General features: G+C 32.9%; 1 protein-coding gene across 9 annotated transcripts; it reads right to left on the bottom strand.

The window, feature by feature from the left end:
- LOC120776097 lies at positions 1 to 27099 on the bottom strand. Of its 9 annotated transcripts, XM_040106583.1 has the most exons (16): positions 25107 to 25493; positions 22342 to 23320; positions 21237 to 22247; positions 19602 to 21162; positions 15644 to 15988; positions 11909 to 12320; positions 11110 to 11840; positions 10846 to 10978; positions 10649 to 10780; positions 10409 to 10570; positions 8494 to 9075; positions 7310 to 7663; positions 3198 to 3352; positions 2152 to 2651; positions 1792 to 2003; positions 1 to 368 (listed from the first exon to the last, which is right to left on the bottom strand). In XM_040106583.1, the coding sequence occupies exons 1-16, from the start codon at positions 25491 to 25493 to the stop codon at positions 321 to 323; spliced, it is 7704 nt and encodes a 2567-aa protein (XP_039962517.1). In that variant the 3' UTR covers positions 1 to 320. The 9 variants fall into 9 exon arrangements, with proteins under 9 accessions (XP_039962517.1, XP_039962522.1, XP_039962514.1 ...); XM_040106588.1 differs by lacking the exon at positions 7310 to 7663; XM_040106580.1 differs by lacking the exons at positions 1 to 368; positions 1792 to 2003; positions 2152 to 2651; positions 3198 to 3352 and adding an exon at positions 26879 to 27099 and having other exon boundaries at positions 5496 to 7663; positions 25107 to 25521.

Below are 27099 nucleotides of genomic sequence, written 5' to 3'. Positions count from 1 at the left end.
ATTTCATTTTCGTCATTATTTCGTTTGCCTAGTGTACTAAAACGCTACTGCCACACACACAGCTCGCCACTGACCACACGCGCCTCACGCCAAGCAGTCTATTAATTTACTTATTGATTTATGTCGTTTTCTAATTTGTTGTTGTTTTTATATCGTTTTTTGATTTTACTATTTTTCTTCAATTGCATAACTTTCTTTTGTTAAAATTTAACTATTTAATTAACTGTAGCTAACTGTAAAAGAGTATGACTATTTTAGTATTCCCACTGTTTAGTTTGTATGTGTATATGTGTGTGTGAGTGAAGGTTTGACTGTCTTATCTAATAAGCACCACCGCTGAATTGATTTGGATTGTAGAATTGTGGCACCTGGAATTATAAGGAAAAAAAGAGATACAAATCTTAGTAAAATTTAGTATTAAAAAAAATATTTTACAATATGTATACATACATATGTATGTATATATAAAAAAAATATCAAGAATATTTAAAAAAAAAAAAATATTCTAAAAATATTTTTAAAAATCTGAAAACAATATGTAAAAATTAAAAAAAATAAAAAAAAAATAATTAAAAAAATAATTAAAAAAATAATTAAAAAATAATAATAAAAATAATAAAAACGTGTGCTCTTCCGATCTGTTTACCACAGTTTAAAAGAAATATCTCTTAAAATTAAAAAAAAAAATTTAAGAAATTACAAAGAATAATTATTGCTAAAAATTTATGAATTATTTAAGAAAGAAAGAAAGAAAGAAATTATGAATTTAGCATTAAGAAAAACATATTTCGAAAAAATATTTTACAAATTATAAACAAAAAACAAAAATATTTTTAAAACATATTTAAAAAATTAAGCCAATAATATTTTTTATTAACAAAATTAAAACATAAGAAATATTATATTAAATTATTTTTCGAGAATAAAAAAAATATTTTGAAAATAAATTAAAAAAAAATAATTTTCGTTTTTTTTTAATTGTTTAATATTTAAATAAATTAAATAAAATTAAAAAAAAATTTAAAAGAAACTTTCAGAAAAAAGTTGAAAAATTACGAAACATAATAAATGGTAAAAATTTACGACATATTTAGTTATTAAATGTTTAATAAAAAGAAGCAAAATTTATATTAAAAATATGCTTTTAGCATTAAAAAAAAATATTACGAAAAGATATTTTACAAATTATAAAAAATATATTCTCAGAAAACTTTTGACTCTCATACAATTTTTGAAAAATGAAAAAAAAAATTTTAAATATTCTAAAAAAAATTTTAAAAATATTCGAAAAAATTTAAAAATATTCTAAAAAATTTAAAAATATTCTAAAAAAATTTAAAAATATTCTAAAAAAAAATTAAAAATATTCTGAAAAAAATTTAAAAAAAAATTACAAAAAATAAGTATCGTCGTCGGTAAAAAAAATTATGAAGTATTTAAAAAAAATTTTAAACAAATCTGAAAGAATGTTTAAAAAATTGTAAAAAAATATAAATATGTATGTATAACATTACAATTATTTGAATTACTTCTTTTATTTATTTACTATTATTTTAAAAATTCAAATAATCGAAATGCTATATATTTAAAAACAAATTAAATCATTTATAGAAATATTTTTTTTTTTAATTTTAAATATTACATAAACGAAGGAATATTTTTTTTTTAATTTTAAATATTTCTTAAATTTTTACAAATCATTATGCATACTAAATTAAAAAAAAAATGTGGTTCTTAAAAAAAAATTATTCACAATTTATTACCACGAAATGCTTAAAAATCCATACTCACATCTTGTTGCGGCATTTGTTGTTGTTGTTGTTGCTGCTGATACGCGCCAGCATCATTATTGTCGCCCGCAGCGGCGACTGGCGCCGGGCCCGGTATAAAGAAACCACTTTGCGGCACTGCAGCCGGTGGCAAAGCCGGAGCCAGCACATTTTCCACCGCCTTCATAGGGGCACCTGAGGGATTGAACACATCGACGTAGGAATTCTTCAAGGCTGCAATTGAAAAAACAAATATGTAATTGATTAAAAAAATAGTTCAAAAATACTTTTATTTTTTAGATTTTTTTACTTATTTTTTAATATTTCTATATTTATTTATTTATTTTTTTTATAATTTTTTTAAGAAAGAAAAGTGACTCACTTCGATTGCGTTGCATTTTGAACATATTTGATTGCAAACTGGGCGTTTTAGTTGCGCCTGCCGCATCGGCACCGGTCAACGCATGCGCACTGTAGCCGGAGACAGGCGCTGGTGAGACGGCAGGGGCTGGTGATTGTGTGGGCGCAGCATACTGTTGCGTGTCGAGCAATGGTGAGGACTGTTGGTGTGGTGGCTGAGGTTGCAGTTGTTGTTGTTGTTGTTGCGGTTGTGGTTGTGGATACGGCTGTGACGCAGTTGGCACATTGGACGCACCCATTGCTGGTGGCGCTTGTGCCATTATATCGCTCATCTTCGGTGGCGGCTTGAAGCTTTCTTCGGCCGCTTCGTCACCATCTGTATTTACCCATTTTTTCTTTTCCGGATCCCAAACTATGCTGGGATTCTTGTCGTCGGGCAAAATCATTTGATTTTTGGGCTTCAGTGAAAGCTTGTTCCAAATGCCGCCAAACCAGCCGGAGTTTTGATTACTTTGCTGGGAGCTGGAAAGTAAGGTTTTTTTATATTAGAAATAAAAATAAGGCGAGTTCAAAAGCTTTGTGAAAGCTTAGGTGAGACCAAATAAAGCTTGAGGTAGCAAAAGTAAATTAATAACAATTAGAAACAGGAATCAGGTGTAAAAGGTTACAGAGATCTGTGAAAGTTGATGTTGGAGAAAAAAAAGCTTTTAAGTATCATGAAAGCTTTAAAGAAATCAAAATAAAAAATACAAATTTATGGTTACGGAACGTTTAGAGCGTTATATTTGTATATAACAACTTAAAAATTCTCCACTTTCTCAGAGGAAAAAAATAAGTACTACACATTAGAGAGCCTTCAAAGCTTTGTGTTTTACACTATCAATACATTATTAAAAGCTGTCGTGATAAACAGCTTTTGCTATAAACAACTTGAACTTTCGAAGATGAGCTGAAAGTTGTATAGGCTTTTAAAGCTCTCAAATTTTTAAAAGCTTTCATTATAACAACCAAGCTTTCCGCAAAAATACAGCGAAAGGCAATGTTAATGAAATCTTTATGTTCACTCACCTTTTTTGCGTCTCCTTGCCAGCCTCACTTTTACCACCCTTCTGCTCACTCGGTTTGTTGCCGCCATCGTTGGCATTCGCCTTCTGTTGCTGCTGCTTTTCATCTTCCGAATCATACATTTTCGATTTCGGCATGGATATGGTAGGCCGCGCATTCTAAAGGTTATTGACGAAGTTTTAATGTTACATTTGCAATGCATTGTTAAGAAATTAGAAATAAAGTCAAAAATAATAATAGCTGTAAAAGTACTGCAAGATAATTGTGTTTAGTCAAAAATTACAGCAGTTATCGTTAAAACAGCCGGCGTTAGTAGCTTATATAAGAGAAATTAAATGAAATTAATAAAATGCAGCTTAAAATGCTTAAAAGCTTTCAAAGGCATCTAAAAGTTGCGCACATTTTAACGCAGCAAGCTTGTATATGTATTCCAAATGTTGAATCGAAGTTCTTCGTAGTTTTCACACGCAGCTTTCACTTGTAGTCAGCAGCTTGCATTAAAAATCTGAAGCTTGCGAAACTTTCATGTAGAATAATTGCGTAGTTTTTCTAAATTTAATTCCTTGTGTGTTTATAAGTGAAAGCTTACTTTAAATTTAACACTTTCACCAAAAAAAGCTTAAAGCTTTTTCTGTTAGCGACAAAAGCTTTCAGGCGCAGTAGCAAAATGATTTTTTCCCTGTAGTTGAAACTAGTTTTCCGCTTAAACTATTTGGTGTTAATCTATAAATATGCTTTGGCTGTAATATAATTTATATTAATACAGTTATTGGCATGCTTGTAAGCTTTTATACAATTTATATCAGAGTAACAATTTAATTAAGCACATTCTTTTTGTTTTTCATTTTTAATTTTATTTTCATTTTTTTACAATGAGCACAAACAGTTACAATTCCATTTTCAGATTTATATGATATTTTTTTAGTTAAGAAAAACGATTTCTTAAAGACAAAACAAATATTTTTGCAAGCGAAACCTTTTTCTTTTGAGTTTGCTGATTTTTCCCAAAAAAAAATTATAATAATTCCTACTTCAAGTGTAAATGTAGTTTTGATGTGTTTAGGTGTTACAAATTTTAGAAAATTTAACACAAAAAACATATATGTATATATTTTTTTAAGAAAATTAAATGTTAATATGCATACTTATAAAGAAAATATATTTAAAAAGAAAATTAAAAGAAACTAAAAATTTATAGCTTAAAAAAATTCAAAAAAAAACAATTTAATTTTTTTAAAGCATTAAAAATTAAAAAAATTTCAATTTAATTTTTTTAAAGCATTAAAAATTAAAAAAATTTCAATTTAATTTTTTTAAAGCATTAAAAATTAAAAAAATTTCAATTTAATTTTTTTAAAGCATTAAAAATTAAAAAAAAAATTTTGATAACCAAAACTAAAAACAAAATTAAAAATCAAAAAGATTGCAGTTTTACAAATGCACAAATATAATTTATGAGATTAACAAAATTTTGTTCAAATTTAATTTAAAAAAATTATTAATTTTCTACAAATATTATTTGCAATAATAAATGCATTAAAATTCACACGAATTGTTATCATAAACAAAATTTTTTTAAATTACATTAATTTATTTCTATTATTCTAATTCCCAAGAAGTTTAGCTATAAACTTTCTTTAAAAAAAAAATTCGATTGAATTGAAAATGCTTTGATTCCTACATATTCATCAGAAAGTAAACATGGTTCAAGCTTTTTAACATATAATAAATTATGGTATGTTAAAAAATTTGTTACAAGTACTACAAAATGGCAAGAATATGCGCTGAGCAGCGCTATTCTATGCAAAATTATCAAAATCTGCCACTTTGGACATTTTCTGATATTTCAAGTTGTTGTAAAACAATATTAAATGTATGCAAATAACATTAAAATGCAAAAAAAGCGTTTACAAAAAGTCTACACAATACTTTTTAATTCTCCAAAGCGTATTGAAGTGTTAAAAAGTTATTAAAAACTGTTTCGGGAAAAGCGTGCAGTGATTTTTAAAACTTTTCAAAAGTCTAAAAAACTCTACACAATATTTTTCAAGTCTCCAAAGCGTATTTAAGTGTCAAAATGTTGTCAAAAACTGTCTAGGAAAAGCGCGCAGAGATTTTTAAGACTTTTTCAAAAGTCTCCAAAGTCTACAAAATCTAAAAAATTGCTCGAAATTGTAAAAATTCAAGTTTTATGCAGAAATACATAGTACTTAAAAGAAATTTAAAGCAATATTTGAAATATTTTTGTTTTACCAATATAAAATTAGCAAAAAGTATTATAGATAATAACAAAAATTTGCAAAAAAAATTGTTTAAATACATAAGGGTAAGCTAATTATCGGAACCCCGATAACAATTCGTGAGAATGAATTTTTAATTATAGATGTTCGAATTCATTATTAAAAAAAATTAAATTTGTTCGCCTTGAGTTGCTAAAATGTTAAACGAAATGTACATTTTTCAATATTTTATAATTTAAACATTTTTTTTTTTCGAGAAAAAGACTAGCTATTATGAGATTAATCTTTTATAATAATATTACAACAAAAAAGTATAATAGAGTTACATATATCTATGTAAGTAACTCAAATTAACACAGAAAATAGCATAACACATAATAGCTGTATATGACCGTCGAATTGTGTAATTCAAACCGCTTTTGAATTGAATAAAATCGATGAATAAAAATCGATATTTTCGATTTCGATATTAATATGGATTGGCACGTTCAACAGTAGCTAAATAACCTGCCACATTCTGCTTTCAAAAGTCTATCGCAACCTACACTTTTGAATCAAAATTGCCAACACTTTTTACCAACCGTCAACTTAAATATGCTTCTTGTCCTGCGGCTCGCCAATCGGCCCATCTATATCATAAGTGCGCACTGGCTGCTGTTGTGACTTGCGCTGCTCGAAAGTTTTCGAATCCAGGTACTTCTCAAACGACGTCAAACTCTGCTCGACTTCATGACACATCTTCTGATAGTTGAGCGGTATTGCCGGGTTCGCGATGAGCTCTTGCATCGACCAAACAGCGTGATGATTACTGGTGGTCACACTGCCGCTGGCAGCCTCAGCGCCGGTCAGGGACACGCTGTTGGAAGTGCTCACCTCGCGTACAACACCGAGTCTGTTGAGCAATGTGCCGCGCTCGGGTCGGTCCTGTTCCGGCAGGAAAGCAGCCATGTTGTACGGCATGCGTTCATTCACTTGATCGAATTCGAGCTCATCAGCTTCGTTATAATCGTAAGCGTCAGCATCATCGTCATCAACCATATAGTCATCATCATCGTCGTCGTCGTCATCCTCATCTTCCTCGGCCACATCGTCGAGTAAGTCATGATCATCCAGATCGTAGTCGTTCAATATGTGTGTGTATTTGAGGCGTGTCGTTTGCGCATTCGCCTCGGGATCATAGTCGCGTCCCAGCGCTTCGAAGCGTGATTGTAGCGGCAAGTCGATGGGATAGGTGCCGTTATAGACGATTTGTTTGTAGGGCGAAAGGTGCGTTCTAGCCAATTCGGCGCGATTGGAAGCTTTGCGTGCGTATTGCGGCAGTGTGAGTGGCTTGGAAGTGTCATTTGCCGAAGCGCTTGAGCCGCGCTGATAGGCAGCAAGCGTTTTTGTCGCTTGAGCGCTGCCAGCTAAGGGCGTAGTTGTGGAGTTGGAAGCGCTTGCGGAGTTAGTGCGTGCTTCATTGCTGACGCCTTCGGTGCCGAGTGCCGCTGCCTTACTACTTGTGTGGCTGTTACTACTATTTCTACTACCGCTACTACTAATACTACTGCTATTGCTGCTAGCTTGTGTACTAAAATTGGCAACATTGGCAGATGGTGGCGGCGGCGGAAATTTCCTATTTGCGGCCTCAACCCGCGCCGCCGACACCACACTGTCCACTTTTTGTGGCAAATCGAAATTGACGCGCTTTACCGGAACATTCGCATTGGTATTCGAAGTTGTGTTCGAATTCGAACTTAAATTACTAGTTAACTTATCATTGCATGCATTAATGGTTTGTGCAAGCATTTGTTGTTGCTGTGGCATATTCTGCTTTTGTTGTTGCTGCATTTGTTGTAGTAGTTGTGGTAGCACACCATTATTATGTCTACTTACATCTGGCGGCGCACTGAGGAACGATGTGGTCAATGTGGCTGCGTGTTGTTGCTGTTTCGCATTGATGTTGTTGTTGTGATTGGTATTGGGCTTTTTTGCGACACGCGTTTGCGGCCCATCATAACTGTTATATAATTTGGCTGCTGCAGCGGTGATTTCCAATGGTTTGTCTTTCTGCTGTTGTAATTTTCGTATACTCTCCAAAGTAGTTTTATATGTTGTAGTTGTTTGTGACTTTGCTTTAAGTGGCATTTGCTTCAATGCCAGCATATCATCATTATTTAAATATGCTTCCACGTTTTTTGTTGTTGCTTTTGTTTTCCCAATAGCGAGCTCATCATCATTTTTGGCGTGCTGCAGCAGCATAATTCCAATCAAGGTAAGCATGCGTACAAATTTGTAGGATTGTGGTAAATTTATGTTAAAAGGAAAGTAAATATCAAAAAATGGCGGTGGCCAAATAAAAGCAGGCAATTGGAGAGCGAAACTATAGGATTGAGACTTCGGCAGATAACCGAAATTCTATAAACCTTTAATAACATTACAGTAACTATTGAAAACCTTTCAAAAGAGCAAAAATGTGTAAAAAACGAGGAAAGGAAACTCTACACAAATATGAAAAAAGTCTCCAAATTGTAAAAATGTTAGCAAACGCCTGCAATTATAAACTTGTAAGATTACATACACAAAAGTCAAAAGTCTCCATAGTCTACACAAATTCTAAAGCCTACTTTTTCTCATTAATACACGAAATCGTAGTCGTAGGTTATTAAATTGCATTTTTAACTAAAAATTAAATGTCTACACAAGTCTCCAAAAATTGTAAAACTCTCCAAATGCATAGTTTGAGTTTTAACGTTTCTAAACATATTTAACAGTAATAAACAGTGAGATCATAATTATGTGTAACAATATAAAGCTGCAGAATCATATTTTATTTGACCACCTTTACATGCTCTGCATTCAGCTCCAAAACAAAGCTTTTCAACAGAAACAACAGGTGCAAACACTTTTAATAACAGTGCAACGGTGCTTATATTGGGAAGTGGTGCAAGGGACATTTTGTTTCACAAAAAATATATGGGCTCTTCAGGGACCTCCACTTATTTCACTTGCGTACACAAATTTCTGTATAACACTTTCATTCTCATTTAACGGCAAGCGTACAAGTTCACACCACTTACCTCGTCGCCATAGCTGGCATGTTGTGTTTGCTGTTGTTGTTGATTTTGTTGTGCCCAGTAATCATAAGCGGCTGCATTATTTTGCGCATCCACCGCTTCTGCGCCATAACCTTGATAATGTTGCTGCTGCTGTTGTTGCATGGGATCATAGTAAGGTATTGAGTGAGGTTCCTGTTGATGCTGTTGCTGCTGCTGTGCATCTATTGGCTGCAAGTACTGTTGCTGTTGATTGTAATAAGCATATGTTGCATCGTTGGCATCTTGTGCAACGCCAGCCGAGTGATTCGGAGCTTGTGCATCTAGGCTTGGTTGTTGACTATTATAGTCGCCAGCCACTGCTGTTTGTTGCTGTTGGTGCTGATTATAATGCTCAGCAGATATATCATTATGCGGTTGTTGTTGCTGCTGTTGCATGGCGTCTGGATTGTAATAGGTAGGCGTTTGTTCGACGTTGCCGAGACCTTGATATTGCAAATTCAACTCATTAAATTGTTTATTTATCTCGACAAATTGTTGATCGATTTGACTCTGTGTATCGGCAATTTGTCCATACACCGGTGCAGCAGGGCTGGTATATTCGTCCTGAAAAAAGCAATTTGAAACCGTAAAGTGTGGATCTCATTAAAGTATTAATATTAAATTGCATAAAATTTTTTGTCAAACTTTCGCTAATAGCGCTGAATAAAATAATACTCATCTAGTAAATATGCTGAATACACTTCATAACATGCCTATTTAAGGTAAATATATTCGAAGTGAATGAAATTTACGCTGAATTGGCGCTTTATCAAAGCTTAATATGCGTTAGAACCATTTCCGCCAACAAAATAAATATTTATAACACTTAAAAATGCGCTGAATAACAATAATGAGTACTTTTATGCACTGAAGAGCGGTTTGTATATTTAAAAAGCACGCTGAATAGCTGAATATGCATTGAACAAAAGATTTTTCAACTTAAATATCGTGTAAGGTAAAACAAAAATCGTGTAAGGTACTACAACCGCGCTCTATAGCTAATAATTGACTTTTTAACTGTGCTGAATACACACAAATATTAATAAACGCATAATATGACTTATTAAGTGAGCTGAATATACAAAAACATTAAAAAAATACGCTTAATATGCCATACAATTTGCTTATGCAATTATAAAAACATAATATGGTGGCAAAAAGACGTATAATACCCTTTAAAAATGCGCTGAAAACAGTTATGACAACTTTTAAGAACTGAGAAATAATCAGTTATTTAAAAATATGCACTCAATAGTTGAAAGTACGTTTTTTAAACATATTTTCTTAGCATAAGTAACATACAATGAAAATTAAAAATGTGACGTTACTTTTACTGCGCTGAATAGCTGAAATTATAAACGTTTGTTTGTCAAATACGCATTAGAACTTACTTAATTAATAAAGCTGCATAATAAATTGTTTTAAGTGCCGCTGAATATGAATTATAACACCTTTTCGGATTTGAATAACAGTAAATTCACTTTAGAAAACAAATTTTTATAAGGTAGCATAAAAATTTATTTAAAACTTTTAGTGTAGGCATATACTACACGTCTCACAAGGGCTTACAAAACTGTTTTGGAATAAACTTGAATTTAAGAAAGAGAAACAAGCGGCTGCATTGGAAAATGCTGATTTAAGTTGCCATAATGCCACTGAAAAAGTATGTATATAAGACATTATGACATGCAATTGCGCGCTGAATTAATAATGATTTAATGGTATTGATTGCTTGATTGCATCAATGAGCTAGTTATATGCAGCATGTGCCATTATATATTTATTAAATCAGTTATTTTACTTTTTTATATATTAGTGAATTATTCACTACTATGCAGTAATTATATTCTAAACTATTTATAGCAACTCTACATCATTAGTTTTTACCCACACTCACCTTATGTTGCACTGCCAGGGCGCGCAAGTCTTGCAACCACTTTTGCTCCTCAAAATTCGGCAATTGACTATTTAATCCACCCTCAGCATGGTGTTGTTGATCGTCCATGGAGCGTTCCAACACTGGGTCGTAGTACTTGAGACGATCGGCAAACTCATAGATCTACGAAGAAAAATAGTATTTTGATTTTTGATTTAAATAATGTTTGCTTTTAAGCCAAAAAAAAGCATAATGACTCACCTTATTAATGAAGCTTGGTTCGTATTTGCTCGGATCGCGTTGTATGTGCAGCGCAATTTGTTCGAAATACATGAGACTACGTAAATTATAGCCATAATCCAGCAGGCGTGTGGCCAACAAATATTTATAAGGCTAGAAAAACGAATAAATATATAATTATAGCCTAAAGTGAGAGTAGAGACCAGCGTCCGGCTTACCTGAAACTCGACTAGCGAGAATTTATCGTCATTCAATGAGCAGGCATACTCATATATCTCGGTCATCATGATGGCTTCGTTGGCGGCGAAGTCGTTGAAGTATTTATAATGCGATGAGCCAAGCAAGACGAGTCTGAAAATATATAAAGAGCGTTGATAAAATTTTTTAAAAAAGTTTGAAAAAAATTTAATAAAAAATTAACAAAAAAAGTTGGAAAAAAATGTAATAAAAAAATAACAAAAATAGCAACAACAACAACTTACTTTGGCAAATGCTGTTGCAGTGTGTTCTCCAGTGTAGCGCTCTCTTGGTAGCGCCCGAAACCCACTTGCGCCATTAGGTAACAGAAGTGCGCCGCAAATAAATCGCCACGATTGAGCAACGAATCACCAAGCGTTGTTATCGATTTACGATCTAATTCGGGCTTTTGTGACGTATTTGAGAGTATCATCGAGAGATGTGGACGCCAGTCGCCCCATTTCTCGTCCTGCACACTAGTCACGCTGGACGGCTGGCGGCCGCTCATCAGCTGATAGAGCGTCTGCAGTGGATCGTTAAGCGACAGCTTGTTGGCGAACTTCATCATGACATTGGCGTGTGAACGCCGATCCACTTTGGAGGCTAGGAAGAGCGCATGACCCCACAAATTGTTATCGGTGGCCCAGTCGAGCGCCTCATTCACATTGCCATACAGCAAATAGTTACGGAACTTTTCGGTTATCTCATCATCGCTGAGCACTGGTATATTGCTGATGGTTGTGGTGGATTTGGGTGCTTGTTTGCTCGTATGAGTAGCGGTTTCGCCTTCGTTACCCGAGTCACGTTCGGTATTATTCTGTTCAGCGACAGCGGGGTCGGTTGCTGGTGCTTGCTGTTCATCTGCCTCATCAGCGCTGAGTGCCGATGAGTCGCCAGCGTCGGCGTGCTCGATTTGATAGGGAAATTGTTGTTGATTTTTCAAGAGTAATTCCGCAATATCCGTGCCAACGACCATCTGTTTGTGAGACAAGTTATTAATGCATAAAATATTAAAAAGTATATAGAATTTATTTTTATACTTACGCCATTTTGACGCAACAACAAAATCAGTAGGTTCCACATCAGCGTATAGGAGCCACGATATTTCTCAATATTATTGGACACCAGCTGCTTGGCGTAGATGGTGGTCTCCATGGGACCCAAACGTATTTGCTCCTCGCAGAATTCAATAATGGTCTTCTTGTGTGTGAGGCCACGCACCAATGGACCCGGATAGGTCTGGAAGAGTTGACGTGTTGCATCGTTGGCACCTAAGCGCTGCAGCTTCACAATATTACTAATGGCGCCATGTGAAGTGTACTTCGGTTTAACGGTAACGAGTATGCCGGCCGACAGTGAAACGATTGAGTGCTCGTTAACGAATTTACGTGGTGTGAGTCGTTGTGGATCGGGTTCGGCGATGGCTTCGGCATCGCGCAATGACAGATGACCCGATCTAGAAGTGAAGTGAGAGTACATTTAGTAAAATATTCGGAAAAATGTTGGGAAATAAAATATAAAAAGAAATTATATTTTTAAAATGAAGCCATTTTATGTTCGGAAGTAGAACAGTAAATATAATAAAATGATAAAAAATATCTTAAGCGGAATTATAAAATAAAATAAGTAAATTATTTAATGTACAGCTGCTGATTTGTAGTACAGCGCATGCGCAACGCAAAACCTATTTAATTGCTCTGAGACCATGCAAGATTTCTTAGAGAAAATATAATAAAAATAGATTTTTGAGTAGAGTATATATTTTAGTGAGTATTTTTCGCTATAAAATTTAAATAGACATGTATATTTGTAAGTTTTGTTTATAATAAAAAAAATAATAAATTTCTTTGTCTTTTTTTTTTGTTCTTTTTTACTATTATTAACTTTTTTCTAAAACTGAACTGTTTGAAAAGTAGAATTTTGAAATAAAAGTCTCGATTTCGCTGTGATATTTTTTATACATAGCTGAATACCCCTATTACCAAAGAATTTGAATATTACATTTGTTTATTATTTGAGGACAACTATGAACTCTATATACATAGTATATAGAATTTCTCAGCGAAAATAACAAATGACCTTCACATGACCTTTTTAGGCAAGTAAAAGTCTCGTATAAGCACCTATCACTTACTCGTTTAAGTTTTTCGAGTACTTGAATTAAGTTAAAATAGCATTTTTCCATCAAGAGATTTTAGATAAAAGAAAAAGAGAATTGTAAAAAATATTTTCCAAAAAAAAATTTTAAAAAATATTTTCCAAAAAAAATTTTAAAAAATATTTTCCAAAAAAAATTTTTTTTAATATTTTCCAAAAAAAAATTTTAGAAAATATTTTCCAAAAAAAAATCTAGTTTCCTATATTTTCATTTTCAACTTAAAATTTTTTGTGAAATATTTAGTTTTTAATTTTTAAAAATTTGAATTAATTTTGTTTTTTGGAAAATATGAAAAAAAAATTTAATTTGAAAATGTCGTATAGTTTACAGAATATATTTTGCATATACAATGGAATTAAAATGTATGCTTAAATGTTACCATTTTGAAGAAATTAATTTCTCAATAAAAAATTCAAACAAATTTTTATATCCGTAAATTAGGCAAAATATGTTTTGTATGTAATGACAATGGAAATTAGTGCGAGAGAGTGCATCTTGTACAAATTCTATAAGTAATGAGTGCTAAGCTGTTCGATCTATACACATTTGTACATAGTATATATGTACATATGTACATGTGTACATATGTATGTACATACAGATATGTAAATAATGACATGCGAAGAGAAAGACACACCTATACATACATACATACATAATATACATACATTTTTTTAAATTAACATAAACTTATTTTTATATAAAAATGTAAGAAAGATATAAACTAATAAAAAAAGTTTTCATTTTACTCAAAAATATAACTTTTTGGGGTCAACATTTTTTTTGAAATATTTCTACAAATTATTTATAATAATATATAAATTCAAATTTAATAGTTCTAAAGGAAAAAAACTACCGACTAGCAATTTCAATTTTTTTTTTAATTTTAAATGTTAAAAAAAATATTGCTAAATAAAAATGCAAAAAAAAATTAAATGCGAATAATAAGGGCTTAGGTCAAATTATTTTGAATATTGTTTAAAAATAATATAATTGGATTATTGGCTTTAAAAGCGATAAAAAAATATATTTAAAAAAAAATAAAAAAGAAATTTTCACTCATTATTATTATTTTTTTTTGGTCAAAAAATCATTTTTGAGGGTCAAAAACATAACTTTTTGGGGTAAAATTTTGTAATAATTCTAATAATTTTACACAAAATATTTTAAAGTTTTGAAAGGGAAAAAAATATTAAAAAGATATTAAAAAAAACAACTAACAAAGCAGAAAACGTAATCATATTTTTGGTATAAACCTTTTAAATGTACATGTGTATGTACATACATCTCTGTTATTAAGGCGCAGTGTAGTGAAACGTTAAAGAGTAACTATAGTATGTATATTTGTGCAATAACGAACACCAAAAGTTGGAGATAATCGTAAAATAGATCTGAATAACAAAATTTGCATGGCAGGCAGCAAATTGAGTGTTCCATAAGTTCATAAATTATGTTCAAAAAATATAAGTAAAGTTTTATAGCTAAAATAGAAAAAATGTTGCATAAGTTCACAAAGAAAAATTAAATTTATAGTTAAAATTAAAAAACAAAAAATTCGATAAATCCATAAAATAAAGACTTTTATAGTTAAAATAATGATGATTAGTGAGCACCCATATTAAATGAATCATAAACGTTTTCGAACATACAATTATATAAAATTCAAAATGAATATATATCCAAATTCAATAATAGAAATATTTACATATCCAATAATGAAATATCTAAAATGCATCAATACATCACAGATGAATAAAAGTGTAAACCCCACATAAGATTTTCGATAACATCAGAGAAACATATATCGATAGAGTTATTCATACATAAAATATAGAAAATATGCCGAATTCGATGTAAGAAATAAAGCAGCCAATAGTCATATACGAGTATGTATGCATGTGTATATGTGCCAAATGTAACTATGATTATATATGTATATGTATATGGTATGTATATGCATATCAGATATCAAAAATGCACTTATGTAATGAGACTAAAACTAGTTTGAAAGTTTACTTAAGTCGAAAATTGTTGATGTAAGCCAATATAGGTCAAACAAAATACGCAGACATATGATTAGAGGTATTCACAGCGCGGTTTGTGTAAAATGTTTTAATGCGAAATTACAAATTTTTTGCTATTTACAAAGCATAAAGTTAGAAAATTATGTTTGAGTGTTAAGTTTGAAAAACACTGTAGGGAACAAACGAATTAAGACCAGCTATATAAGACTAATGCGCGGAAAAAAATACTTTTGAGCTCGTTTGCCACAATATTAACCATCTTTAGGCTCGTTTAAGTGCACATATTGTTTTAAAACACATGATCATTTATTTTATAAACCATATATTTGACGAAAAGTTGGTTTCAATTGAAAGGATTTAGTTTAAAAAAAACGTTATTCGTTATTTTGCTACTAAATCATCATATTAAACATTGTAACGCGTGTTTTAGAACGCATCAATCTCATTTCGCTCACACTGTGAATACCCCTAACGCTTGTGGGCAAACTAACACATACGTATAGAGAGCAATTTGTAACTTGTAGATAGCTTTTTTTACTAGCAAAACGAAAATAAATGATAGAAAGTAGTAGCAGAAAAGTTGTTGCTTGGCAGCACCTGGACTCCGCGTAATCGGAACGCGCATAATAGGCCGCGCCAACACCGCCGACACCAGCGTAGTATGCTGTTAAACTAACGCTACCGACGCCGCCGCCTGTTATGGCACTAATGCCGCTGCCAATTTGCGACAGATTGCTTGTGGAGCGCGCAGCTCGTAATGCCTCGCCAGCGGATCCGTACATGCTGCCCGTACCATCGTCTAGCGTTGTAGAGTTGAGTGACATATTCGTATGCTGTTGACTGTAAATCATATGTTGTTGCTGTTGTTGTTGCGAATGCAGTTGTCGCTGTTGCAAATGACGATGGTATTCATTGGCTTGTGAAATGTATGCTTGTGTATACCTAAAGTTGAGGAAGTGATTGATGATGATTGCAAATTGAATTTGTACAAAATGACTGCTAGATTTTATAAATTTTACAAATAGTAGTAATTTTTTTACTTTGTTGTATTTAAATCTTTTAATTTTTTTTGTTTTTGAAATTTTCAAATTTTTTTTTTAGAAAATATTATTATTTTTTGTTTAAAATTTTAATTTTTTGTTGTAAAATTTCCAAATTTTTTTATAAAACTTTCCGATTTTTTTTTTTAATTTTTTCAAATTTTTTTTGTTATAAAATATTATTATTTTTTTATTTAATTTTTTTCGATTTTGTCGTTTTTTGCGTTTTGCAATTCCAATTATTCGTATTTTTTATTTTTTTTTTATCATTTTAAAAATGCTAATTATGCTAAATTTTGTAGACAAATGTAAGACAATCACATTCACTTTACTACTAATATTTTTAGTAATACTTAAGGAATCCAAGTTTTAGATATTAGCCACACACACATACATACATACAACGCTACGTTATTGATGGGGGAAATACATAAAAATGGAGACTTTTGATTTTCGTTCGTGACATATGAAAATATTTATCGAAATCAGAAAAAATTCAACATGGTGTTGGTGCATTAATCAATAAATTAAAAAAATATTTATGTATGTATATTTACGGAAACATTTCAAAACTTTAGTCTGGTACAAAATCTCTCGATTTCATGAATGTTGATTGACTTAAGTTTCGATTTTCATTAGAAAATGGAGAGAAATACAGTATTGATGGTCACAAATGTTTAATAGTCACTAAAATTTCAACCTTATTATCGACAACACCCGATTAAAAATGTATCGTTTTTATCGATAACTTCAAAATCGCTAGCATTAGATAAAAATCCCACATATTTAACAAAATAATAATTTAAAAAATGTTGTTCGAAAGGCAGTAATAAATTTCTTTACGAAAGTTTTCAAATCTTTAAATCGTAACATTATTATTTAAATTTTATCAACAATTCGATATACATGTTCACTAAATATGCACGCTTAAATTTATGGTAAAATATGTACATATGTCTTGATATTAGATCCATCAATCTGCATTTTAGGCAACTTTTTACTCGTAAAGTATATTTTTTAGTTTCATTTGTAGTAAGTTTTCGCAAAATTTTTCATAATTGCAAACGAAAATCAAGCGATATTAGATAACAGTGGGCAGTAATGTGTAAATACTTTTTGAAACACATAGTGAAGTGGAAAGGTTGAAGAGTTATGGTTCTAACCTGGAATTTTGTAATTTTATCGATACTTTTGTTCATCGAAGCGAGATTTCAGGTTTATTATAGTTAATATTATATAGCGGTATCTATTATATAAAACTAGGGGCACTATTCTAATTAAAATGCAGTTAATATATTTTATTTGGATAAATAAAATTATTTAGTATTAAAAGTAAGCTTTGTTTATAAGTTAGTGGTTTATGGAACTCGCCTAAAGAGCTTTATTCAATAAATTTTTAGAAAACCAAATTCAAATTTTAATAATGAAACAAACGAAAAAAAAAATAAAGTAATGAAAAAAATTAATAAAAAGAAAGAAATTTGATAATAATATAATAAAAAATTAGAAATATAAAAGAACAACCCAAAAAATAGAAATAAAAAATAAAAAATAAAAATAACTATAAATAAAATTTAAAAAAAAATTAAAAAAAATAACTATAAAAAAATTAAAAAAAATTAAAAAAAATAACTATAATAAAATTAAAAAAAAAAAATTTTAATTTAAAAATAATAAAAAAAAAAATTAAAAATAATTTTAAAATTTAAAAAAAAATTAAAAAAAACTAGAAACAAAATTTTGATAAAAAATGTAGAAAATATTCCCTTAAGTTCTTTTATTCACTACACTTTTTAAAAATTTCTTTAGAAAATTAAACTCAAAATATATACAAATTTTAATAAGAAAAATATCCGAAAAAATTAGTACATACATATGTACATATGTACTAATATATATTAAAAATCCTAAAAAATAAAACTGAAAGTTAAAAACAGAAAATAATAAAATATTTCATAAAAAATAAATAAAAAAAATTAAAATAAATATTTAATAAATAAAAATAAAATAAATTTTTATAACATATTTGAAAGCTAATTAATTGATTTTGTGCCCAAAGCAATAACAACAAATAATAATTATTAAAAATAAAAATTATCTGCAGATGTAAAAATGATCCTCATAAAATAATGTACGTCAAGACGGCATCTTAGCCAAATAAGTGATAAAAACTATATTCCTAATCTACTATCACTAATGAAAACATTTTATACTGTTATCTACATAAACAGTTAAAGAGCTTGTTGAGATTTTAACTAACAAGTGCTGCATACAAAAATAAATAACAACAAATAAATAACAACAAATAAATAAACTTATGTATATCTGGTATTTTCTTTAACTCTTTTGGAGCGTAGAGCAAGTAAAAACAGTTAAATAAATAGCAACAAATAAATGCATTCTTATACTACGTACTGAAAGCTTTATTGCTTGAGCAAAAGTAGAAACAAATAATTTAGTTTTTTTGGCAAACATTTTTTTTTTTGATATTTTTTTTCTTAGTTTATAATTTTTTAATTATCATCATTTTTTTTAATAATTATTATAATTTTTTAATAATTATTATAATTTTTTTAATAATTATTATAATTTTTTAATAATTATAATATTTTAGTTGTGTTTTTTTCTAAATTTATATTTTTTTATTTATTTATTTAATTTTTTATTTCAAATAAGACTTTTTTTTTAAATTTTTTATCTTTTTTTATGGTATTGCTTTTTAATATTGTGATCTCTGTTCTTAAAATATAGGGTATTAATATTTTTATATTATATTTTTTTTCTTAAATTTTTTTATCTTTATTAAAAATAATATTCTATTAATTAAAGTTCAAATTTTATTTTAATATATATTTTTTTGATTTTTTAAGATGAATTGCTTTTTATCTTAAATTTTACAATATTTTAACTTTGTGTTTAGTGTTATTTTTAAATTAATAATTTACATTGCGATTTTTATTTATAATTTTTTTTATATTTTATTAGTTTATGGTTTCTTTTTTAACTGAATATTTATTTTATTTGTGTTATTAGATATTATTAATGTTTTATTTTGATGATTTGATATATTTTAAATGAAAAATTTTAATTTTTATATCTACCTTTATTTAAAATATTATTTTTTTTATTATATCTCTATTTAATTAACTAAAAAGTTATTTACTCACACTTAAAAAAAACTCAATTTGTATTAAAAAAATTGTTAAAGACGTTAGTACGAACTAAAAACAAAAAAAGCGGGTTTCAGGTGTAAGAAAAGCAAATTGTAAGAAACATATTACAGGATTTTAGTGAAGCAAAGTCTACGTTGTTGGTTCTCATACGCAATTCATACTCGAGTTAAGGCTACGTATATACACTTTCAAGGCAAAGCATAACAACAAAATTTAACGTAACGAAATTTCTAAATAAATGCAAGCTTAAATATTAAAATAAAAATTAAATGAAAAAGTAAAAACTCGAAAAAATCAAATAACAAAAATGATAGCGGTAAATATAATTTTCAGCCAACTTACCGATCATTTTCGTTTTGCACCGAACTGCGCCCCGAGTGCACCGACTCACGCCCATCCGCCGTGGCAGCCGCCAACGAGCTGCTATTTAAGCTAGCATGGTCTCCACCTGCTGCGGCATGTGCGCTCAAACTGGATGCCGTTGCAGCGGCTGCATGCCCATAATATTTCTTATACCACTCCGAGTATGCCTGCGGATTGGTGCGCGCCATTTGCTCATAGTAATATGTAGCGTAGGGATCATAACCATACGCGCCTGGCGGGTAGCCATACATGGCGGCATGGCGTGGATCGTAGCGTGCGCGCTCCTTCTCCAAATCACTCTCACGTGCATTGCGTGAGCTTTGCTTGCGATACTCTTCGTATTCGCGCAGATCGGCGCGTTCGCCACGCATTGATTTGTCGCCACCGGCGCCACGATGACGGCGCTCAATTGTATCGTAATCACTTCCACGATCGCGACGTGTACGCCGCTGCTCACGACGCTCATCATCCACATAGTTGCTGCGGCGCACATCACGGCCCTCGTCATGGATTTTTTCGCCGCGTTTGGGCGCGCCACGTGGACGACGATTGTAGTCATCATAGTCGCGCTCGCTGCGGTCGCTGCGTCCGGCGCGTTCATCATTGTGATGACGCGCGCCGCTGCGACGCGATTGCTCTTTGCGTCGCGCGCTCACATCTTCCACATCGTCGTCATATTGACGATTGTAACGACCACTGCGACGCAATGTATCCGATTTGCCATTATCACGTGTATAATACTTATCGCGTAACTTATCACGTTCGTCGCGCTTATCTGCGCGCTCGCCAGCGCGACGCCTCTTATCCTTGGCATAATCGCGCTCCTCACGTTCGCGATCACTGCGCACGCTACCCTCACGATAGCCGCGACGACGGTCACGCTCGCGTTCACGATCACTTGAGTAGGGTTCGGAGCCCTCGAGATCATCGCTCTCGTAGCGATCGGCGGAGCTACGTTGTTTGTCGCGGCGCTGTTGACGATCAGGCACTTTGCGCTCCAACTCGCCGGTTGAATGCTTGCGCGACTTATTGCTGCCGGCGCCAGTGTAACGTGCGGCATGGTGATGATGCTGATGTTCCGGCAATGGATCGCTTTCATCATTACCCGTCGAGGCATTGGATAGCTCCTTTGATTTCGTCGAATGATGATGATGATGGTGATGTTGTACATGATGATGATGATGAACGTCCTGACTCTCATCAACCGTTGGCGGTGAAGGTTCGTTGCTAGCAGCAGCGCCCTCTAAAGGCGGCTCGTCGCGACTGTTTACCGTGAGTAGCGGTGGTTGTTGCAGCTGTTGTTGCTGCTGGTGCTGTTGCTCCTGTTGTTGGTCTTCCAAGTTCTCGCCATCCAGTTCGATCTCGCGTTGGCCACTAGCGATTTGTGGCGGTGGCGCCGGCGCATTACTCTCCGGCGAGCGTTCAACGCCAGTAACGACGCGTTGCTCGTTGCTGATATTGCTCTCACCAGGTACCAAATACAGATTGCGGTCTGTGGTTATATCTATGGTGTTGCTATTGTTGTTTGGCGTGTTATTTGCTGCAGATAACAAAAATAAAATTTAAGATTATAAAATTTAAAACTGCCGAAATCTACTATAATGTCAATCATACCTGTTAAATTCGCGGCATTGCCTAAAGCGCCACGTTGCGACGCATTCAGCAGCGGTACTGCTGGCGCCTGCTCCAAAGATGTGTCCTCCCCATCAGCGTGCCGCTCGTCCATATGCATATTGGCCGGCTCCTCCGTACCAGTCACCATGCGCTGTGTGGCTTCTAGCAGCTCCGGCTGCCCCAACACTAGACGCGATAAGCCTGGCGGCGGTAGACTGTCGGCCTCCAAATTCAACTCCTCATCGGGATTCTCCGAAAGTGGGCTTGTCTGCAAGTACTGATTGCGCTCATCGTTAGGCGGTGGCGGTGGAGGAGCCTGTGCCGCTGCTGCGCCCGGCAAAGTAATAGTTTGTATGGTGGGCAGCAACAACGATGTTGGCGGTATTGGCAAAGCAGTGCCCAACACTTCTTGATTTTCATGTAAGATTTCCGAATTATCCGGTTCCAAATGATTGAGTAGCGGATTGGCAAAATCTGCGGGCGGCGGTGGCACAGCAAACGCGTTAGCTACGGCTGCGGCTGTGATTTGCTGCGGGGCAGCAGGTGGCGCTGCGATATTGACGCCGCGGTGATGTTGCGCTGCGCCTGCGCGTTTGAAAGGATTACCCGCAGTGGCGGTAGCGCCAGGTGGTGGCGGCAAATTACTTGGCGGTGACAATGCAGGGGGTGGAGTTTGCAGAGGTAGACCGATAGTGGCGACGCCGGCAGGTGGGGCTGTGGGCGGCATAACTTCGGACTGTATCGTGGCTACTTCATTTTGGAATGCCTGTGGCGGTGTTAAAGCATTATCCAATGGCTCACTGGTCGGGCTGGCAACGCCTGGTGGCGAAGCGTATTGGCGTGAAGGACGCGAAACCGGTTTTGCTTGTGACACATAAACAGAGTTTGGAATGTTGCTGCCAACACCAACTGCGGCTGGGGGTGCAGCGCTAGGTGGCGCCGCGTGGGCAGGCGCCGTGGTATTGTAGTTTTCATTGGTCGCTTCGGAGAGCGGAAGTGCGGCGGGTTTGCCTGCAAATGTAAAAAGTTGTGAGAATGGATTAAATAAAAATAAAATACAGAAGGGTTTGCCGCAGCTTTTTACACTAATTCTGACTGTACTCACCCACATTCGCTGCTGCTGCTGCTGCCGCTGCAGCTCTCACATCGTCAGCATCGGTCACTGCATATTCGGCGGTTTTCTGTTGAGGCACTTGTACGCTGCTCGCAACTTGCCGCGGCACTTGTGCCGATTGACGATTATTTGTAGTTGGCACTTGAGGTGTTATTGTTGCAGATTCGTTGTCGACGCCTGTGCTGTGTGCATTCGCATTGACGTCGTCGCCAATATTCCAACTCCAGTTGTCGTTCGACTGCGCACCAAAACTTTCCTCGATTACATTGGGCGCATTGTAATTCGTAGGCTGCGCGTCAAATGCATTGAGCGACGGTGCCTGCTGTTGTACCGCCGGTTTCTGTATGGGCAATTGCGTCGAGGGAGGCGCCTGCTGCCCAGCTGGCGTTTGTTCCACTTCACCGCCAACCACGTTGCCATTATCATTCCAGTCCCAGTCGCCCCAGCCATCGCTTCTGTTGTTCGCATTGCTATTGTCGAACAGCTCAGCAGCGGCTGATTGTTGGGGCGGCGGTTGCTGTGGCATTTGTGTCGGCTGCTGCTGCTGATAGTGGAAATAGTTGGCCGCGTCAGGCGCTACTTGCTGTGGAGGCTGTTGATATTGTGACGTCTGTGCCGTCTGTGCAGCTGGCTGTGCTGTTGGTGGCTGCTGCTGTGTTCCTTGGTTTTGGTTTGCTGTGAAATAATTGTCATATGTGGTTGGATGTGGATATGCTTGTTGCTGCTGCTGTTGTGTTGGCACGTTATTAGCCGTTGGCAGATCTGGTGGTTGCCAGATGTTATGTGGTGCAGTTGTTTGTTGTTGCTGCGGCTGTGGATATAAATTGTTGGCATTTTGTTGTTGCTGCTGCTGTTGTTGTTGCGGCCAATTGTTGTTCGCGGCGGCAGCATTCGATTGCATCATTTTGTTTGGTGGCGCGTAAGGCTGTTGCTGCCAGGCGTTCACTGCGGCTGATGGCTGCTGCTGCTGCTGCAAAACGAATAACAATGGCTATTAGAAAGAAAAACTGGTTTGGAATTCGTAAAGTTTATGCAGAATAATTGTATTCGCTCTGGCTAGCGAATTTCACTTTATTTGTGCATTTTTACATTCAAATGTTTGGATTTATGTACATATGTACATGTAATATTTGCAATTGTATGCTGTTCGGGTTGGTCTATTTTATTAAAATTAAAAAACATTAAAATAAAGAACCAAAAACAATTTTTAAGACGTTTAAGTTTTTATTCTTAAAATTTCTTACTAACTTTTTGTCGTCTCTCTCAAAATTTATACATACATATATTGAATACTGTTAGAAAGTAATTTGCCTATTTATCTATTAAGAACTACCTTTTTTATATATTAATTACTATTTTTTTGAAGTAAAATTATATTGCTTTTTTAATTTTTATTTTGGAATGTTTTTTTAATGACGTATTTTTATTATATTTTTTGTTTCTCAATAATTTTTTTTTATATTATCAGATATTTAAGTATTTTATTTGCTTTTTGGTTATTTTATTATGTTTTGTTTGAATTACAATTATTAATAAAATCACATATTTTTATTTCTTTTATTATACTATTTAGTTTATTTTTTTCTGTTATAAATTTTTATTGTAATAGCTTTTTTGTGTTTTAATTATAATTTTTTAATATTATCAAATATTTAATTTTTTATTTTCCAAATTTTACAAAATTTGTTTTATTTTATAAATTTATTATCTTTAAATATTTATTTTTTTATTATATTTTTTAATTTTTTTATTTTTATTTTTGATCAAATAAATGCAAATAAAATAAATATTTATAAAAAAATTTTATTTAATTTATAAATTATAAGCAATTATTAGATTTTAATTACTAATTTGAATTTGTGATAACAATGCAATGAAAAAATAAAAAAACAAATGTAATAAACGAATCAACAAAAAATATATACATAATTTAAAGTTGAACTCAAAACAAACAAAAATATGCAATAACACATTGTTGTAGCCGATAAGACGCTCATTTGTGAGGCTTTTATTACAATAAATTTGTGTACAGAAAATAACTTAAAGAAACAAAAACTTTTTCGCTTCTTTGCAAATTGTATTTACTTACAGATAAGAAAAAGCTGCTAATTACAAATTCTAAAATCCGAAAAAAATAAATTATATACATAACAATGCAAGTACCTTATACTATACTTGCATTCATGAACAAATTAAAAATATTCAAAATACGTTTAGCTGGCAACCAGAGAAAATTGTAATAAAACGCTAGTTAAACCAGCTGTTAATTTTAATAAATGCAAATATTAATAAAAACACCTTTTATACTCAAGCTACTTACGCTATACTATATATGTAAATACATGTATACGGTATGTATGTAAGTGCTTTTCACGCACTCACTCACACATACATATGTACCTGTATCACAGTGCAAATGCTCATGATAATGAGGTCGTGAACTGGCATATTCAATACAATTCACTTCGTATTTAATGGAATAACAATGCACCAAATAAATAAATAAAATCTACTATAAACATATGTGATAAACTGAAATAAATAAATATAATAAAATAAACCGAATTAAAAGAATGAAATGAGTCCCGAAAATGTAATGACCAAAATTTTAAAAAAAAGTCTCAATAAATTTTCTAAATTCCAAACTTGCATGTGTACATAATGCATACTAACTAAATTTGCACCAGTAACAGGACAGCACTACAAATTTACACACATTCACACGGGTGAGACCCAGTTAATGCAAATCAAGTTACCTGTTGTATGCCAAAGTGACCAGGCTGCTGCGGTTGCTGGTGTGTACCACCGTTGGCATGCATTTGTGAGCGCATAGAGTTATGCTGTTGCGACTGATGTATGTTATTGTTAACGTTTATCGGTTTGCTCATATAAGCGCTAGTGGTGGAAGCCAAATTGGATGCAAGGGGTGGTGCCGGATTCGTGTAAGCATTTGTTGCAGCAACGGTGTTTGCTTGTGCATGCGATTGTGTTGCTAAATGCTGTTGCTGTTGTTGTAAATTTAGCGGTGGCTGTTGCTGCTGAGCCACCGGTGGAATTAGATGTTTCTGCTGTTGTGGATAGGGGTGTTGCGACTGCTGCTGTGGCAGCGTAGGGGGTGGTGCATTACTTTGCACCCAAGACATTTTTACAATTTACACACCGAAATTGAAGCTAGATGCCAAATATTGGAATAAAAAAAGCCCATGAAATAATGTTGATGTGAAATGTACAAATATATGATTGTTTGTGGTACACAAGTAAACTTAAGGTGATTGACCATGTTAAATTGTATTTAAATGAAAATGAAGACAATAAAATGTATTCGTAGTTCGTTGTTAAACATGTGACGTAAAACTATTTGTTATTAATAATGCAAATACTAAATATTAAATAAATTGAATAGAGAGGATACGAAAATAATCCACAAATCCTAATTGTGCCTATTTCATATATGCAAACAAAATCACACGAGATATATATACATACATATTTATAATTCACATATTCCCATTTTCTGCATTTTATGCCAATTTGAAAGTAAATGTTCCACTACCAATAATATAATATATAAAATAAAAGTGCTTAATAATGCCGTATGCTCTACGACCAACAACCGTATAAAACACACCTGCCGTATCTACAAAATATGGATATGAATTGAATATATATGTACATGTGTATATGGGTGCCAATAATCTAGCCCCATTTAATCCTCAGACCATACAAGAATAAGAAAAAACACTATATTGTTGGCTCAGTTGTGGGTTTGTTGTTGTCACTACTCCCATACTCAAGTTAAGGTGATGTTGTTGCTTTTCTACGGTTGGTGGTGCGGCAAATAAGCATAAACGAAAAAGTTTACGTGGAAGTTTTCATGGTTTCACTAACCACCACCAACACCAATGAAGTATTACCTTTTTCTTGCTTGCACTACACAATTAATAACACTTGCCGCTACTTAAGCTTTTATAGCATATTTAAATTCAATTTTTATTGTATATTTATCGCTCCGGTTAATTGAAATATAAATTTACAGGTGATTTTCGTGAAAGTTATAAAATTTTTCAGAGAAAAATCTACACAGTGTGAAAGAAAAATCACAATGAACGAATTGGTGACATTTGAGAAAGCGAAATGTCAAAATGCAGTTAATGTTGACAATTGGCGAAACTAATGGTCAAAAGTAATACAAGATTTGCAGGGTTGCATGTATAGCCAATTACACATCTTGCCTCTCATATATTTATTGTATTTGCTGAAAGCATTGGTAATAAAAATTATGTAACTAAACACACATAAATAAACAAAATCGACTACAGCACGTAAGTTCAACAACCTATTGTTGTTGGTGTGTAAAGTTTTCGTGCGCCCTTGTTTAGGATTTAACTATTTATGATTATTCACCTCTACACTTTTAGTACTTCACCATTTCTTTTCTTAAACACTAGCAACACTTTCGCATATGACAAATGCGTAAACTACGTAAATGTAAATTTTCTCCCTTCAATACTCTCGGTTTTCAACTTACGTCTTTGTGGTTCAATTAAGCACTTTCAATATATGTTTTTGTTTTTACACAAACAATTAAATGCATAATTTTAATTTAATAATGCACACTAATTAAATCGTTTCCGTTTGTATTCGATATTACTTCGTTTCGCCTGCGAATTTTTGAGAGATTTACACTATTTCCACAAGGTTGAAAATTTTGTACAATAGAAAGGAAAAATCTCACTGCCAACTCAAAAC

This window comes from Bactrocera tryoni, chromosome 4 (genome assembly GCF_016617805.1).
Source record: "Bactrocera tryoni isolate S06 chromosome 4, CSIRO_BtryS06_freeze2, whole genome shotgun sequence".
NCBI lineage: Eukaryota > Metazoa > Arthropoda > Insecta > Diptera > Tephritidae > Bactrocera > Bactrocera tryoni.
The sequence above is the reverse complement of the archived record's forward strand: the minus strand, read 5'-3'. Positions and strand labels throughout refer to the sequence as shown.

What these genes read in the sequence shown, in the direction of transcription:
- LOC120776097 (XM_040106580.1), bottom strand. Translation starts at nt 25,493, where the DNA reads ATGTCTTGGGTGCAAAGTAATGCACCACCCCCTACGCTGCCACAGCAG. An exon ending in TCCGATTACGCGGAGTCCAG is followed by an intron (nt 12,321 to 15,643) that starts GTGCTGCCAAGC and finishes CTTCACTTCTAG; the next exon opens with ATCGGGTCATCTGTCATTGC. An exon ending in TGTTGTTGCGTCAAAATGGC is followed by an intron (nt 11,841 to 11,908) that starts GTAAGTATAAAA and finishes TCTCACAAACAG; the next exon opens with ATGGTCGTTGGCACGGATAT.